Source organism: Canis lupus, chromosome 19 (genome assembly GCF_048164855.1).
Source record: "Canis lupus baileyi chromosome 19, mCanLup2.hap1, whole genome shotgun sequence".
NCBI lineage: Eukaryota > Metazoa > Chordata > Mammalia > Carnivora > Canidae > Canis > Canis lupus.
In genome coordinates this window covers 33,828,847-33,846,332 of record NC_132856.1, presented here as the reverse complement: position 1 = coordinate 33,846,332, position 17,486 = coordinate 33,828,847, and the positions used below count along the sequence as shown (strand labels likewise).

The following is a 17,486-nucleotide window of genomic DNA, read 5'->3' as shown; positions in this document are numbered from 1 at the left end:
CCCAGCCGAGGGGAGCTGAGCTCTACCCTCTAGGCAGCTGTGAGAATTGAATGAGAAGTGTTGGGTTTAGCAAAGCTCCTGACACAAGATCGGTGCTCACTGCTCACTTATATCTCTCTTCTCTAATCTCACTTAGTCAGAAATTACATGGTCCTGGTGCCTTTCCAGTTTGAAGAACTTCTTCAGCAGACCACACAGACTAGTTGAAATACCCACGTGCTAGGGTTTGATGGGATGGCCACCCTGCCCCACTAAGATAAATGGTGTGATGTTGTGAGGAGGAGCAAGAAGAAGGGGCCTTTTGGGGACGTGGCAGCAGATGGCAGGGTTTGGTGGCAGGCGTATATCTACTTGACTCAGGGCTGCACTACAGAGTTAGCTTTCCCTTCGTTGCCTGATTGGCCTTGGTGGTTTATTGTCTCTTTTATACATGCACACTGCAGTTTCCGTTCCACATCAGAGATGGTGGTAAAGATGGGAATGATTCACTGGAGGATTCTGGGGCTGCTGACTCCAGCTTGGGAGGAGGAGACCTGACTTCATTTTTTTTTTTTTAAAGATTTTATTTATTTATTCATAGACACAGAGACAGAGGCAGAGGGGCAGAGACACAGACAGAGGGAGAAGCAGGCTCCACGCAGGGAGCCTGATGTGGGACTCGATCCCGGGTCTCCAGGATCACACCCCAGGCTGCGCCAAACCGCTGCACCACTGGGGCTGCCCTTTTTTTAAATTTTTTTTTTTTTTTTTATGATAGTCACAGAGAGAGAGAGAGAGAGAGGCAGAGACACAGGCAGAGGGAGAAGCAGGCTCCATGCACCGGGAGCCCGACGTGGGATTTGATCCCGGGTCTCCAGGATCACGCCCTGGGCCAAAGGCAGGCGCCAAACCGCTGCGCCACCCAGGGATCCCGAGACCTGACTTCAGATGCTAGGTTTCTCTTATTCCCCTGGGCACTGTCCTCTCTGCTTTAATAAGAGCTACCACCTGGTTGCAAGCAGAGGACAGTTGTGCTGTGTTTAGTTTACAAATTGGGGATGTGAGGTGAAAGTATTTCCTTTTGGTCAAGTGGATGGTGGTATCAAGCAAACTAAAAAAATTCAAATGTTTTATAGTTAGGGACCAACCTGTCTTATTGAAGTGGAATAAAAATATTTCTGAGCAGGGGCACCTGGCTGGGTCAGTTGGTAGAGCAACTCTTGATCTTGGGATTGTGAGTTCTTGCCCCATGTTGGGGGTAGAGTTTACTTAAAAAAAAATATTTTCAAGCAAAATCACCTTATGTTCCCCACTGTCTTTCTGTACCTGTTACCACATGGCAGATAGTACTTGGGGACTACAGTGAAGCCTTACTGGGTCTTAATGTGTTTTTATATAATGGGTGGTACTTTTAGGCTGCCAATAACTAAGCAAAGTATAGGTGGACACGAGTGTGTTATAGTGTTGTATATGAGGTACCAGTGGGCCACAGCCAAGGGCAGATGGTGACATAAGTAATCTCTAGCACTACCCTGTATCCCAAGCCTCCAAAGACTGGGATGGCTGGTTTATTGATGCACCTGAACCTGGGTTCTCAACCTTGGCACTAATGACGTTCAATGCCAGATAGTCCTTTGTTGGGGGGTGGGTGTGGGCTGTCTTCTGCATTGTAGGTGTTTAGCAGCATCCTTGAGCTCTATCTACTGGATGCCAGTAGCACTCCCCCAGCCTCTGTGACAACCAAAGATGACCCCAGACATTGTTAAATGTCATTTGGGTCAGAATCAACCTCTTTGGAGATCGCTGACCTAAATTATTTTTTATTGTTGGGTATATTATTATTTTTAATTTAATGCTTTATATTTAAAAAATACAATTAATTAACATATAATATATTATTGGTTTCCGAAGTAGAGGTCAGTGTTTCATCAGCCTTATATAATACCAGTGCTGATTACATCACGTGCCCTCCTTAATGCCCATCTATTACCCAGTTACCCCAACCCTCCACCCCTCCCCGTCCAGTGACCCTCAGTTTGTTTCCTATGATTAAGAGTCTCTTATGGTTTGTCTTCCTCCCTGATTTTATTTTGTTTTATTTTTTCCTCTCTTCCCATGAGATCGTATAACTATCTTTCTCTGATTGACTTATTTCATTTAGCATAATGTTCTCCAGTTCCATCCACGTCATTGCAAATGTCAAGATTTCATTTTTTGATGGCTGAGTAGTGTTCCTCCATTTGTGTGTGTACACATACACCACATCTTTATCCATTCATCTCACTGACCTAAATTTAAAGAATGTTTTGGCACAAACATTAATGAGGATGTCATCTTGGCTATCACACTCTTATGTCATGACCCAGGCATTATCTTGTAGCTACTGCTTCTCTTCTGCCAAGTTGTTATTGTGTGCCATTTTATAGACAAGTTTTTTTTTTTTGAAGGCAATATAGTGATCATAATCACAATAATAGCCAAATGTATAGGGTATCCATGAAGTGGCTTCAGGAATGCCTTAACAAGACTCTTAGCCTGACAGTGCTAGAATCCTGAAGTAGAGACAACTCTAAAGGCTAGAACACATAATTGTTACTGTCTGTTGTGGGGAGAGGAGAGGAATAAAGGACAAAGAGCATATATAAAGGGATACAATGAGAAGATGTTTGCCACTTGACTGAGTAGTGTAGACATAACCTATTCTGGCACAAATATATGTTCAGGAAGTTCTGAATTTTATTTTATTACATAAACTCTATCCTCAGTGTGGGTTTCAAACTCATGACACTGAGATCAAGGGTCACATACTTATAGACAAGTTTTTATTTTTTTAATTTAATTTTTTTATTTTAAAAAAGATTTTATTTATTTGTTTTACAGAGAACCAGAGAGCACAAACCGGGGGAGGGTTAGAGGGAGAAGGAGAAGCAGGCTCCCTGATTTGGGGCTTAATCCCAGGATTCTGGGATCATGACCTGAGCCGAAGGCAGACACTCAACTGACTGAGCCAACCAGACACCCCAGTAGATAAGTTTTTTAAAAATCTAAATTGTGTGTCTGCGGAAGGAAGGAATAGAATCAGACTGTACCTTTCTTTCTTTCTTTCTTTCTTTCTTTCTTTCTTTCTTTCTTTCTTTCTTTCTTTCTTTCTTTTTTTTAAGATTTTATTTATTCATGAGAGACACAGAGAGGCAGAGGACAGAAGCAGAGGGAGAAGCAGGCTCCCTGTGGGGAGCCAGATGTGGGACTTAATCCTGGTACCATGGGATCACACCCTGAGCCAAAGGCAGCCGCTAAACCACTGAGCCACACAGGTGTCCCCCTCCTCTACTTTTTCACTTGTTTTTTTAATCATGGCCTTCTCTAGCTGATGATGCATATAATATGGAAACTCTGAACTCCAAAAATCATGGATCTTAGTCCTTTGATTGGTACCACACCTTGGTTTGAATGCCTAAGGTTAAACTTTTTATTTTAGGCAATTGTAGATTTACATGCAGTTGTAAGAAATAATGCAGAGAGATCCCATTTATCCATTGCCCAATTTATTTGAACGGTACTATTTTGTAAAAGTATAGTACAGTATCACGACCAGTACATTAATATATTGAAACAGTCAAGATACAGAACCTTTCCATCAATCCCAGCATCCCTCATGTCTTAGCTGTTTAGGCTGCTATAACAAAATACCGTAAACTGGATGGCTCAAGCACTACAGAAATGTATTTTTCGGTCTGGATGCTGAAAGTCCAAGATCAGAGTGCCATCATGGTTGCCTTCTGGTGAGGGTCCTTCTCCTGGTTCATAGCTGATACCTTCTCAAAATTTACTCATGGTGGAAGGAGCAAGGGATCCTTCTGGAGCTTCCTTTATATGGCACTAATGCTATTCATGAGGGTTTCACTCCCATGACCTAAGAACTTCCTGCAGGTCCTACCTCCTAATATTGTCATCTTCGGGGGTTAGTATTTGACATGAATTCTGGAGGGGGCACAAACATTCAAAGCATAGCACTTCACTTTGCCTTTCTGTAGCCACAGCTGCCTGCTTCCCTAGCTCATACACCCTACTACTCCAGCCTTAACTCTTAGCAACCACTAATTTTTCTCCATATCTATAATTTTGTCATTTAATGAATGTTCTATAAATGGAGTCATATAGTTTACAACCTTTTGGGATTGGCTTTTTCACTCAGCATAACTCTGGAGATACATCGAAATTGTTGTGTGAACTGATAATTTATTCCTTTTTGTTTCTGAGTGTTGTTTCATGATACGGATGTAGCAAAGTTTAACCATTCGCCTGTTAAAGAACTTCTGACTTGTTTCTAATTTTGGACTGTTATTAATAAACCTGCTGTGAACATTCCTGTACAAGTTTTGTATGAACATCAATGCTCAATTGTCTGGGATAAATGCTCAGGATTACAACTGCTGGGTTGTTAAGATAGTTGCAGGGTTAATCTTTTAAGAAACTGTTGAACTATGTTCCAGAGTCACTGTACCATTTTACATTCCCACTGGCAGTGTATGTGTGATCCAGTTTCTCTGTATGCTAGCTAGCATTTGTTTTTTTGTTTGTTTGTTTTAGTCATTGTGGTAGGTATGTGATAATATCTCTTTGTGGTCTTCCTGTGCATTTGCTTGATGACCAGTAATATTGAGCATCTTTTCTTATGCTTATTGCCATCTTCATACCCTCTTGAAAAGAATGTGTATTCTTCTGGTTTTGGATGAAGTGTCCAAAAATGCTCATTAGTCTGTTGGCTGATGGATGAAGTGTCCAAAAATGCTCATTAAATCTGTTGGCTGATGCATTGTTGTAGTATTGTTGGGTTCTTCTGTGTCCTTCCTGGTTTTCTAATTGTTCTATCAATCTCTAAGAGAGTGGAAGCTTCCAGCTGTAATCATGGGTTCCCCAGTTTCTTCGTTCAGGTCCATCAGTTTTTGCTTCCCATATTTTATAGCTCTGGTGTTTGGTACATACACATTTAAGATTGCTATGTCTTGCTGGTAGAGTACTGTTTTATCTTGATGCACTATCTTTCTCTAGTAATTTTCTTTGCTCTGAAGTCTACTTTATCTGATATTTTCACTTAGTTTTGATTCTCTGATTTGGGTGTTTTTTTTTTTTTTTTTTTAAGATTTTATTTATTCATGAGACGCCTGGGTGGCTCAGTGGTTGGGCATCTGCCTTCGGCTCAGGGTGTGATCCTGGAGTCCCTGGATCAAGTCCCATATCGGGCTCCCTGCATGGAGCCTGCTTCTCCCTCTGGGGAGCCCGACGCAGAACTTGATCCCAGGACCTCGAGATCATGACCCAAGCCAAAGGCAGATGCTCAACCACTGAACCACCCAGGTGCCCCCGATGTGGGTGTCTTATAACTGAGGCTCTCTCTTTCCTCTTTTTTAGGAGTATATAATTCGGGTGCAAAGAGGAATTTCTGTAGAAAACAGCTGGCAGGTAAGCTTTTTTTTTTTGTCACTAGAAAAATGTTTAAGCATTTAAACAAAAGCCTGACTTGGGGCGTCCAAAAATGTGGAAAAACCAAAACATGCATAAATATGAATCCTTTTACTTTTAGGTATAAACCTTCAGCTTAAATAAATAAATAAATAAATAAACCTTCAGCTTTACAATGTCTATTAGCAGAGGTTTTTCTGCTCCCATTTATCTGGTTTAATTTGTGTATGATGTTGCCACAGAGAGTATTGAGGAATGTATTCTCTAGTTTGACCCAGACTAGGATAGATAGATAGTAGGCAGATTACTTGTTTTGTTCTTAGTAATTCATACCTCCTCCCCTGCAGCCATGGTGTAGGTGGGGGTGGTTAGAGTTAAGTCCATCAGGTAGAAAGGCGAGATGGTACCCTGGACATCGTACAGCTTGGATGCTCTGCATTTCATGGACTCCTCAGTCCACTCATGGGCAAATGCTAGTAGTGCTAGTTTCCCCCCTGACTGTAGGTGAGGGTCACCTTACAGGCTTAGAGGGGGCCTCAGAGAGAAAAAACTTCCAACTCAGATCCAGAGGTCCTAACTATGTTAGTTGACTTGCAGAGGGTAGCTGACTTCTCTACAGGGGCCATTTCTTTCTTGCCTCTGTAATTACAATCACCTTCCCTTGGTCTTTGCCTGAAATTTCAAACAGCTTTTTGTTTGAATAGTTACACTATTTAATATCTAGTGAGCATTTGTTGTTAGGCACTGGTTCAGGCACATTTAAAAACCATTCTACATGATTATACCTCCTCATTTTACATTCAAGGGGTAAGTAAGTAGGCCATGGTCACACTCCAGTCAGTGACAGACCAGAGTTGGAGTTTGTATATTCTCTATGATTAACCGCTGTGCTGCCTTTTCTCCTTTGCACTTATGAGGGATGGCCTTATTTAACTCTTTGATGTGTAGTTGGCAAGCAGGGCAACAGCCATTGTCCTACCAGAAAAATCAATCCTTGGTGTAGTCTTCCAGATATAATGCATTAGGATCCCTGGGATATTTAACAAAAATGTAGACTCTTAAGCCCCACCGTGGACCTACTGGTAGGAGATTCTCTGAGGGCAGAGTCTGAGATGATTGGTGGGCAATTCTACTCACTAACATTTGAGATTCATCAATAAAGGTTGAAGTCAAACCATTCAAAAGCAAAATAATTTCCTTGCCCAGAGCCTGAAGAGCTAGTGGAATTTGACTCTGGCCTAATCAGTGACATCAACATAACTCAGAAAGAATGTATAGACAATGGAAAGTGGACTGTCTGCCAAGAGGGAAAACACGGGGAATCCAGGAGAGGTATGGCCTCTCTGCCTGCAGTTACAGTCCTGTCTCTTGAATGGTGGGCTCTCAACTGGGAAAAGTTTTATCCAGGGCAAGGATCAAATGGCTTCACAGCTGTCCACTTCCTTTTAATTTGATTTCATGTTCAGTAAAACTTTTTGGAGGTAAATCATTAATTCATCTTTCCAGGTGCCTGGTTAATGAGAAAGGTATTTAAAGGGCTATTCACCCTGAAAACAAATATATCATCTTTCTCTCTTACCTGTTGGCATCTTATGTGTTTGGCTGGCATTAACCAGTTTCCCATGGCCCAGCGAACTCTGGACACTGCTAGGTTTGTTTTCTGGGTCTGTCCAGTTAAGCAAGTTAAGCACCAGGTATACCCACTACCTTTAGTACAAGAAAGAGATGGTCTTTGCCGAATGAAAACACCACTCTCTTGTCTTACAGATTGTTAGGAGATACAGTGACTTTGATTTGTTGAACAACAGCTTGCAGGTAAATATTTGAAAATACCAATGACACACAGTCATTGCTTGGGTGTCTCAGAAACGGGTTGGAAATGGCAGTATCAAGACAAAATATTAGCAAATTTCCCTGGCGGAGGAGATAGACTTATACTTTAAATAGATAATGCATGGCTCTAAGAGTAAACTTTTGAGAACAAACATGTAATTTATAATAGTCACCTTGCAAGTGAGTACCTTTGTGCGAGACTGCATCCTTACCATGGGCATGGGATGCTGTGTATCATCTCCTTGCACAGAGGAATGACTAGCTGGATTGTTGGAGTCATTCACTTAGAGCTGGGACTATCTCAGACTCTCATATGCAGCATTGCAGATCAGTACTCAGCAGTAACTAGAGACAGCCTTTTTCAGTGTAACCTTTTTTCTCTTAAATACATCTAAATCCCTTTGATTTAAATGTTCCTAACTTGGTGGCCATAAAGGAAAGAAGAATGAGCTGTAGAGTCTTTTTCTGGAAACAGCTGTGGTGGTAATGAGTGAAGGGTCCTAGAGGGGCTTTAGCACCACAGTAAGTATTGGCAATAGCACCCACATCTCCATTCCACATGTCAGTCTTCAAGTGCCATGGGTAACTGCAGACCACCGGGCTTGGGTCATATCGCAGATTTTTTTTTAAAGATTTTATTTATTTATTCATGACAGACACAGAGAGAGTGAGCATATCTCAGATTTGATTGGTAACATAAAACCTGAGCCAGAGCACTTGGCTTATGACCAGTTCAGCCAGGAAGTGAAGCACTGCTCCCTCTTCATTGGTGAGCTAGCTATCACTTCTTCTTCTTCTTCTTCTTCTTCTTTTTTTTTTTTTTTTTAAAGATTTTATTTATTTATTCATGAGAGACACAGAGAGAGGCGGCAGAGGGAGAAGCAGGCTCCATGCAGGGAGCCTGATGTGGGACTTGATCCCGGGACTCCAGGATCAGGCCCTGGGCTGAAGGCAGTGCTAAACCGCGGAGCCACCCGGGCTGCCCTAGCTGTCACTTCTTACTTACTCTGAGTGACCTCTGATCCTGTCCACAGAAGTCAGAAGGACTGCTGACTGGGAGGGAGCAAAATGCTTCTTTCCTTCAAAAGGCCATGGTTATTGATCAGACTTTGGAAAATAGCATAGGTAGAGTCCAAACTTTAACATTCTTTACAATCCTGCTAAAAACATGAATGCCTCACTTTCTCTCTAATAGAATTGGCCTGAGTGTCTGCAGACCTTTATGTAATTGACAGATAATCATGCATTTGATAAATACTGTTTTTTTAAATGTTAATTATAGTATGACAAATTTAAATTTCTGGGTAAAATACTGGCAGAGATCAAACTCTCTTCATTGATGGATTTAATTGGTTTCATTTTTGGATTTTTACAGCATATTTTTTCCACTTAGAAGCTGGGTCTGTGATGACATTGTAGATAAGGCACCGATGTGTGGTTTACTCCAGCAGTGGATTTTCTCCACAGATCTCTCTAGATATTCTCATGCAGCATTTCCACAACGGTGTGAGCCTTTGGGAGTTAGCATTGAGCCTAGTATGTGTTTTCACCTTGATGCACAGGTGAACTTTTGCCCAGCAATCTTCATATAGTGTCATTCAGCCAGGACTGAGTAAGACTCATGGGAGGAAGATTTCTGAAATTGAAAATGTCTAGGCCCAGCCCCCAAGAACAGGTGGGGAATGGGGGAGTGGGGGAAGAGGATTTTATCTGCTGTTTGTTCTTGCTTAGGGAATGAAAGTTTGGATTTCTGTGACTATTCATTTACGACCTTTTTAATATAATAGGATTTTATTTTTGCTTCAGTGTAATTTTCCCTTTAAAAATAGGCACTTTCAGTGTGCATTTTATTTCAAATGCAAATATCCATGTGTATTGATGTTGGCATATGCTGGGCAGGATATGGCCAGACATCATTTCAGTGGGAGGTTTTTCTAAATCCAAGTAAACAAACAGAAGAAAGTACATACAGCTTTTTGGCAAGAAAATAATTTCAAAACAACCTCCATAAAACAGACCAAAAAGACTCTAAAAACCACAGAATAAAACTGTGACCATGATTTTTAGTGTCTGATTACCGTTCTGATGGATAAATGAGTTCCTGCTGAAGAAAGAGAAATATAATACACATATGCGAAGTTGTCTGACTCCAATAGGAAAGATGACAAAGTGAAAAAAAAAAAGCAGGATGTAAAATTATACATGCAATATAATATAATATAATTACATGAATTGTTTAGAAAAAAAGATTGGAGGGAAATATGCCAAACTGTTAACAATGGTGATCTCCAGGTGGCAGGATTATGAGTTATGTTTTTTTTTTCTGGTTCTTTATACTGTTTTGTACTTTCCAAGTTCTCTATAAACAAGCACATGTAAGCTATATAAACAAAGAAATAGGAAAAAATGGTGCATTTTCCCAAGTTACTATAGTGAGCATATTTTGTGGTAACAGTAAAGAAGAATCACTACCTTATTTTAAAGCTTTATTTTTTATTTAATTTGCCAAGATTGATTGATTGATTGATTGAAGAGAGAGAAAGAGAGAGTGTGTGAGCATGTGAGCAGGGAAGAGAAGGGGTGGAGAGAGGGGGAGAAGCAGACTACCTGCTGATCTGGGAGCCTGATACAGGGCTTGATCCCATGACCCTGAGATTGTGACCTGAGCTGAAACCAAGAGGCAGCTGCCCAACCGACTGAGCCACCCAGGTGTCCTGAATCCCTACTTTATTTTAAAGGCAACATCAAATTAGTAACCATGTAGGGAGACCACAAACAGCAAAAGAGCAGGAGCTAAAATGATGGGAACTGGGCTGGGAATGCTCGGGTTGGGAAGGATCCCAGACTCTGGCCCTTACAGCAGGGAGTCATTTATTTTCCCTCTCCATCCTCACTTTCCCCATCAAACAAGGGATTGAACCAGATGACTTCTCAGTTCTGTTATAGCATTGGATGCTTTGTGATTTGAATTTTATTGCCCACTGTTGACATAGGAGAGACTCTACTGTACACTGAGGGGTATTGGGACAAATAAAGGGTCTGTTGAGAGCTCAGAACTCCCTAGAATACTTACTGAAATATAGTTGAAGGCAATTTGCAGACCACTGAGATCTGATAATGAAAATGAGAGATTAACAGATTTAGAGTTTGAAGATTCCTCCTCCAAACAGAAGCTAGTTTTCTTGAAGCTGCAGTATAGTTTGTTATGTAATTTGGAGGCTTCTACTAGCGTGGGTCAGATTGTGGGCTCTAGACCTCACTTTGGCAATCATTTCCCCTTCGCTTTGTTACTCTGCAGGTGTTATGGATGGGTCTTTGGGGACTTCTCTACTGGCTTTCTCTTTCCTCATATACAGGGAACTCAAGAAGGGAATCCATAGGGCACATTAAAAAGGAAAGCTATTGAAAATGGGATGGTGAGGTGTCATGGCTTGAAGCCATCAATGTGGAGGTGTTTGAAAATCATTGGCATAGTGACTTGATTGCTCTCTGGGCTAGTATTCTCTTCCCTCCCTTCTAATGAGTCATTGGACTTCTAAATTTTATATTCTATAATTGTCAAACATTTTAGAATTTTTGGGAGAAAGCAGAAAGAGAAAGTGTCTCTTGAATGCTAATCTTTTTTTAAAAGGCAAGATTTTAAAATAACACACACATTATATACTTCTAATACTTGTGGAAATATTTATTGTGAGATCTTAAGGCAGAGCAGGAAAAAACCTCTAATCTGTCTAGCAGACTGGCATAGCAGGGGCACTCTAATTGCAGCTGTTGGCAAAGAACACTTGGTTTCACCTGATGATTTGGAAGAGTTGATGGGATGTCTGGGCAGATCAATGTATTTTCCTAAAGTGAAATGAAGCTTGAACAAATAGATTGATGGAAGCTTGGAGGCCACAAAGTTCAGAATGAATACCTTATTAGTCTCATTTTCATATCCCTACCATGAATTAAAAATAGTTCTCTTGGGGTTTGAATCTGATGATGTCCTGTACAACTCTCCATTCTGAGTCATGTGGGATTCAGCTGGGTCTCCTGTTGGGTAGTGCAGGCAAATGGGCTGATACTGGTTCATGGCAATTATATATATATGTATATGTATATTTTTATATATACATGTATATAGTTTTTATTTTTTATTTTATTTATTTTAGAGAGACAGAGCATTAGGGGGAGGGACAGAGGGAGAGGGAAAGAGAATCTCAAGCAGACTGCACTGAGCACAGAGCCAGATGCGGAGCTCAATCTCAACCTTAAGATCACAACCTGAGCTCCAAGAGTTGGACACTTTTTTTAAAAAGATTTTATTTATTTATTTATTTATTTATTTATTTATTTATTTATTTATTTATTTATTTGAGAGAGAGAGAGAGAGAGAGAGAGAGAGTGCGCCCAAGCACATAAGTGGGGAAGGAGGGGCAGAGGGAAAGGGATAAGCAGACTCATTGTTGAGCACAGAGCCTGGTGTGAGGCTGGATCCCAGGACTCTGAGAGTATGACCTGAGCTGAAGTCAGACACTTAACTGACTGAACCACCCAGGCACCCCAAGTTCATGGTAATTTTTAAGACTCCGTGCTGTATATATGTTCAGTTTCATAAGCGAGAGTTGTTTTTTTTTAATTGAAAAAAGTAGTAAATGAGAAATGTAAACATTTCATAGTATAGAAAAAATTTGTTGGCTAACACACTCCCAGTGTTAGCTGTTCTTGAGGAGATAGTTTGAGTCCTTTTAGACTTTTTTTGAGAACATATAATCATATGCATGGGCTTAAACACACACACACATAGATGATATTATATTCTGCAACTTAATAGAAGAATTTTAAAAAGAAATACCAGTTGTGTTTTTAGTAGTACCTTTGATTATTGTATATTACTCAATGCTCTGGAACAAAATAATAATAATAATAATAATAATAATAATAATAATAATAATAATAATAATAAAGTGATTCACTTGGATGTGTACTAGCCGAGTGATCTGCTTTCTTCTTAAGTATGCTTTTTATTTAGTCAATAAAGAAGCTGCTATCCAATTGTATGAATGAGGAAAATGACCTGAAATTTATATGTCTTATCTGGCAGTGAATTATGCCATGATAGAAAATTCATTCTAAGTATGCTCTGATACTTTTTCATAATTATGTTGGAGAAATAGGCAATTTAGGATTGTCAGCCAACCTTTTCATCTTGTCCAATATTGAGTTCAAGGTCTTCACTGTTGTTTGAAAAATACAGAATGAAACAGGCTAAGTTAGGTTTGCCCACATGGGTAGCTTAGATTACATTCTTGTCTGAATTGAAGATGCCTTTCTCTTTAGACCTTCCCCTCAATCAATATGCATGTCACTTGGACTGCTCTAATCCAAGCACACGTGTAGAATACAACTGCTCTTTGGAAGTGATTTTTCTCATTAAGATATGAATCTGATGCTTTGTTTTTTAAATTTTAAAAATAGACTCATAAATTTGTAAGTGATCTAGAAAATGATAGATTGAGCACCTGCATTTACTTTTCCTTCCACTTAAAGCCACTCTAAAACAACAGTAAATTGATACCCACACGCACGCGCACAAACGCACCCTCAAGGACAAGTAGAATAGGAAAGGATAAAATCACAACAAAACCTTTGAAGCTGAAAATCCAGTGGATGAGAGTTAATCTGTTAGGCAGAATTCTGACCTGGGAAGGGGAGAGGATAACCCCATTGGGTCCCAATTTACACCACAGAATCTCCAAAAGGTTTAGCACAGGTGCTGCCTCCCATATGGGGCAAGGCCAAGCTGAAATCAGGAGTTGAGAGTATGTTGAAGAAGTGGTCACGTCCCCAGGTCTTCACCCATCTAGCAAGTTAGTCCTGTACTTCTCCCTCCAGCAGAGAATTGGAAGTTTATTCTCCAGAGAGGGTAGAACAGTCTTTGGATTGGGGAATGCAGGCACAGTTGAAAATAATTACATGATACATCTGTTATGTATTATGTAATACATAACCCCTGACTTTGCTCCCTTCTGCAAACCTCCTTCCTTTTAGCTCCCAGAATATTGATAGTCGGACCTAGACCCTCCAGGCAGGAGACTGGAAGATGTGGGGGGGGGGGGGGGAGAGGGATCTGAGGAAAGGGCCGAAGACACTGAGGTCACAGGTTTTCCCAAGGAACCAGCTGAGTGTGGTCCTGTGCTAAAATAAAAGCCACAACAGATAAGCCCTAACCACTCATCGAGTGCCCCTCAGCCAGCTTTTGTTGTCCGCTCTCCAATATGAGCAGACAGCCCAGGATCACCAGATTTCTAAGGAGTACTTTTAACATGAGAGATAACAATGAAAACAAACAGGAAAAAAAAAAAAAAAGAACCTTCAGGAAACAATATATACAGGAAGGGGAACATTTCAGGCACTTTAGAAAAATTATCTTTCATAATCTCAGATAAATTGCATTACATTCTGGATGCTTTTGAAGAAAAGAAAAGTACTCAGAAATAAAAAGAAGTTACACCTGGGTGGCTCCGTGATTGAGCATCTGCCTTTGGCTCGGGTGTGATCCTGGGGTCCTGGGATCAAGTCCTGCATCAGGCTCCCTGCCAAGAGCCTGCTTCTCCCTCTACCTATGTCTGCCTGTCTCTCTGTGTCTCTCATGAATAAATAAATAAAATCTTAAAAAAAAAAGATATTAGTGGAAATGAAAACTCTTTAGAAGAGCTGAAAGATAAAGGAAATATCCCAGAAAAAGTTTTCAGTAGGAAAAAAAATTGTTTAACAAAGGTGGAAACTAGGAGAGAAAAGAGAAAATGGAGGACCATTCCAGAAGGCCGACACTGGAATAAGAGTTCTAGAAAAAGAAAGCAAAGGGCATTTCTCATGTAAGAAAGCACCAAAGAACATAAGGATATTGGTTTCCGGATAGAAAGGGCTGAGTACTCAGCACAGAAGGTGAAGGTGAAAATAGACCTGCAAAAAGGCATACGGAATTCACAAACAGGTCAAGAAGACCCAAAAGCTTCCGGGGGCGGGGGGGGGGGGGGGGAGGCAAAAACCACAAAACAAAAACGGAAGCAAGAATCTACTGCCAACAGCAGCACTGGAAGCTAGAAGACAATAAAGCAGTTCTTTAAAATTCTGAAGAACAAATATTTCCAATTTAGAATTCCACATCAAGATTCTCTATCACTCAAGTGTGAGGGTAGAATAAAGACATTTACACATGCAACTTTTCGAAAATTGACCTCCTCGGCTCCCTTTTTAGAAAGCTGATGGAGGATAACCCCACCAAAAATCAGGGATTCTTCTACAAAAAAGGGAAGTATGGATATAGAAATGGGGTTCAGCAGAAGAGAAGCAAAAGCATCCCTAGGATGATGTCTCAGGATGCCACCTTCACAGCCGGCATAGGGACTACCAGTCCTGCTTGGAACAGATGCTTCTCAAGAAGATGCAATTGATGCATCTTTGTTCCTGAATATTTTGAGAAAATGCTTAGATGGAGAGTTTGGAGTTGAAGAGAAAGCTAAAACAAACAAACAAGACCAGTAGATATAAAGGAATTGTGCATGGCTTTCTGGCTTAGTGGTTAGTATCACCTAATGTAAATGGGAATATTGCACTAAATAAAATTATAACTATATTGGTGGCATTAGGAATAGGTTGTGTGTGAGGTGAAATCAGGATTGTGGGTGGCTCAGCGGGTGAGCGTCTGCCTTTGGTTCAAGGCATGATCCTGGGATCTGGGATCAAGTTCCTGCATAGAGCCTGCTTCTCCCTCTACCTATGTCTCTGCTTCTCTTTCTCTGTGTCTCTCATGAATAAATAAATAAAATCTTTAAAAAAAAAAAAAAGGATTGTGAAAGAGAACTTAATCCATAATGGGAAATTAATAGATAATACCTAAAAATGCAAATCAATTCAGCCCTCAGCCCAAAAGATTGGCTGAGAGAATTGGATGTGGCTGTGTCTGGGTAGCGGGGAATGGCTAGGTTATCTGTTGGCAGGGTTGCTTGGGGAGGAGTGTCATGGGACTACTAACAAAAAAAAAGACTATTTGACTCTTGAAATTATTTTCACGTATAAGTTTGATAGAAAGAAAAGCGTCTTTTTAAAACATTAAGTTTGAGGCACCTGGGTGGCTCAGTAGTTAAGCATCTGCTTTTGGCCCAGGGCTTGATCCCCGGGTCCTGGGAGTCTGCTTCTCCCTCTGTCTATGTCTCTGCCTTTCTTTATCTCTCATGAATAAATAAATAAAATCTTTAAAACAAAAAAAAATTAACTTTGAAAGTTGCTCTGGTGAATATAGCATTTTATCAGTTCTGAGTTGTAGTTCTTCGCATTTTTTATCATAGCACTGAAATTAGGTTGCATCTTTATGAAACGTGGAGGCTCAGGTCTCATTTGAGGATGACATGAGTGTAATGCTTCTTCTCTTTGAATTAAAGATTGCGGGCCTCAGTCTACCTCTTCCCCCCAAAAAACTGATTGGTAACATGGATCGTGAATTCATAGCTGAGAGGCAGAAAGGTCTTCAGAACTATCTCAACGTCATCACCACAAATCATATCTTGTCTAATTGTGAGCTGGTGAAGAAGTTTTTAGATCCAAACAACTATTCTGCAAACTACACTGGTAAGCAAAGGGATCTCGGGATTATGGTTGTGTGACTAAAAAGGCATTGTTCCTTGCTGGAGACGACGTGCGGGAGAAACTATTTCCAAACAGGGACGTGTGTGTGTTTGTTACAGGGCATTATTCACTTCCTCATACTTAACCTGATTGTAATATACTGGAAGAGTGTGAGAGGAAAATAATTGCTTCTAAAATGTTGGTGATATTTGCACAGGAGAATATGAAAGAGAAGTTACTGGGTCTAGGTACTTAGAGTCTTGTCTTTATTATCTTCCCTGACAGAACAGAAAGTAAATAATCCACAATAATTTATACCATAATCTGATTTGGATTTTTTTTGGCTCTGTTTTGTATTTTCTGGGAATTACTTTGTACCAAGTGGTTAAAAAGGGTCTTTTTTGTGTCTTCCCAGTTGCTACCGGAGACCCACTCAGTGCAAAGCCTAAGGAAGTGCTAGTTCTCTTCCAAACCTTTCCTGGATCAGTCAGGGGACTGAGTTGGGAACAGTGCTGGTTACACACAAAGCTAGCATCAATAAACTAAGCCCATTGTTAGAAGGATGAATGATTAAATATTCAGTATACGCTGGTGTGGCCTTGAAGAGACCACTGAAACTGTTGTAGAACTGAACCAGTAATGAAGAACTGGACTGATTTGTTAAAGCTGAGCCACGCTTAGAGTCTTAGTGGAACTGTGGATATTTTTAATAAGCTGATTTCCTTGCTAAGAGAATAGATTGTTTACATGTTACATTTCAGGTCCTCAAAACACAGCTTTTGAAATAATTAGGGGGAGGCACTTCTATTCCTTTTTCAGAGAGAGGGAAATAAAAGATTGCTTGTCAGGTATCAAATTTTTCGTGTAATAGACTCACCCAGAGAACTTTAAAAAATCCTGATGCTTAGGCTGCACTCATGCCAATTAAATCAAAATCTCTACTGGTGGGGCTCCTAGTTTGTAAAGCTCTCCAAGAGATTCCAATATGCAGCCAAGTTTGAAAACTACAGCCCTTGGGCCTTGGTATTCACAGTGTGGTCCTCTGACCCACAGCATTGGCATCACTAGGAGTTTGTCAGAAGTGCTGAATTCAGGCCCCATCCCAAACCTAGGGATCAGGATCTGAGTTTGTTAACAAAGTCCCCAGGTGCTTGCTGAGAAGCCTTGCTGTAGAATGTACCTCCTGTCTTCTAGTGGAAGTACCTGCAGAGGTGAGAAGAATGCCTTTCTAAAATGCAACCAAGTGAAGGAAAGTTTAATTCAAACGCACAGTTACTCTAAGTGACAAAATTGATCACTAAGTTATTAAAAGGCTTTCATTCTTCACCCCATTGTTTTTTGGTTCATATAGGAGAAAAGGCATCACAAGACTGGGGCTCCCAGGACAGCTTAAATTCTTCCAGAGTAACATCTCTCATGGCTTTCAGTTACTATGCTTCGCTTGATTGTTCCCCAAATTGTCAGATGGTGAGCCATCTGGATTGACTGTTACCAAATATGCCCTAACGTAGCCTCATTTGTTGGTTTGTCTATTTATTTCCTGAGAGTGTCTGCTCACGTGTTCCTGAGGGCAAGCATCGAGGCATAGTGCACACATGATG

The 17,486-nt window shown here is 40.5% G+C and overlaps 1 protein-coding gene across 32 annotated transcripts in view; it reads left to right on the top strand.

Moving 5' to 3' along the window:
• Window positions 1-17,486, top strand: part of PXK (PX domain containing serine/threonine kinase like) — a 141,228-nt gene that overhangs the window by 22,887 nt on the left and 100,855 nt on the right. For 26 of the 32 annotated variants that reach the window (XR_012011889.1, XR_012011886.1, XR_012011883.1 and 23 more), the window contains exons 2-4: window positions 5,392-5,442; window positions 7,210-7,257; window positions 15,702-15,888. Coding sequence is in view for 24 of the 32 variants with exons in the window: in XM_072785651.1 (XP_072641752.1) it covers window positions 5,392-5,442; window positions 7,210-7,257; window positions 15,702-15,888 (286 nt within the window). In the remaining 8 variants the exon portion in view is untranslated. The remainder of the gene's footprint in view (window positions 1-5,391; window positions 5,443-7,209; window positions 7,258-15,701; window positions 15,889-17,486) is intronic. The other 6 variants (XM_072785647.1, XM_072785646.1, XM_072785666.1 and 3 more) reach the window with 2 other exon arrangements.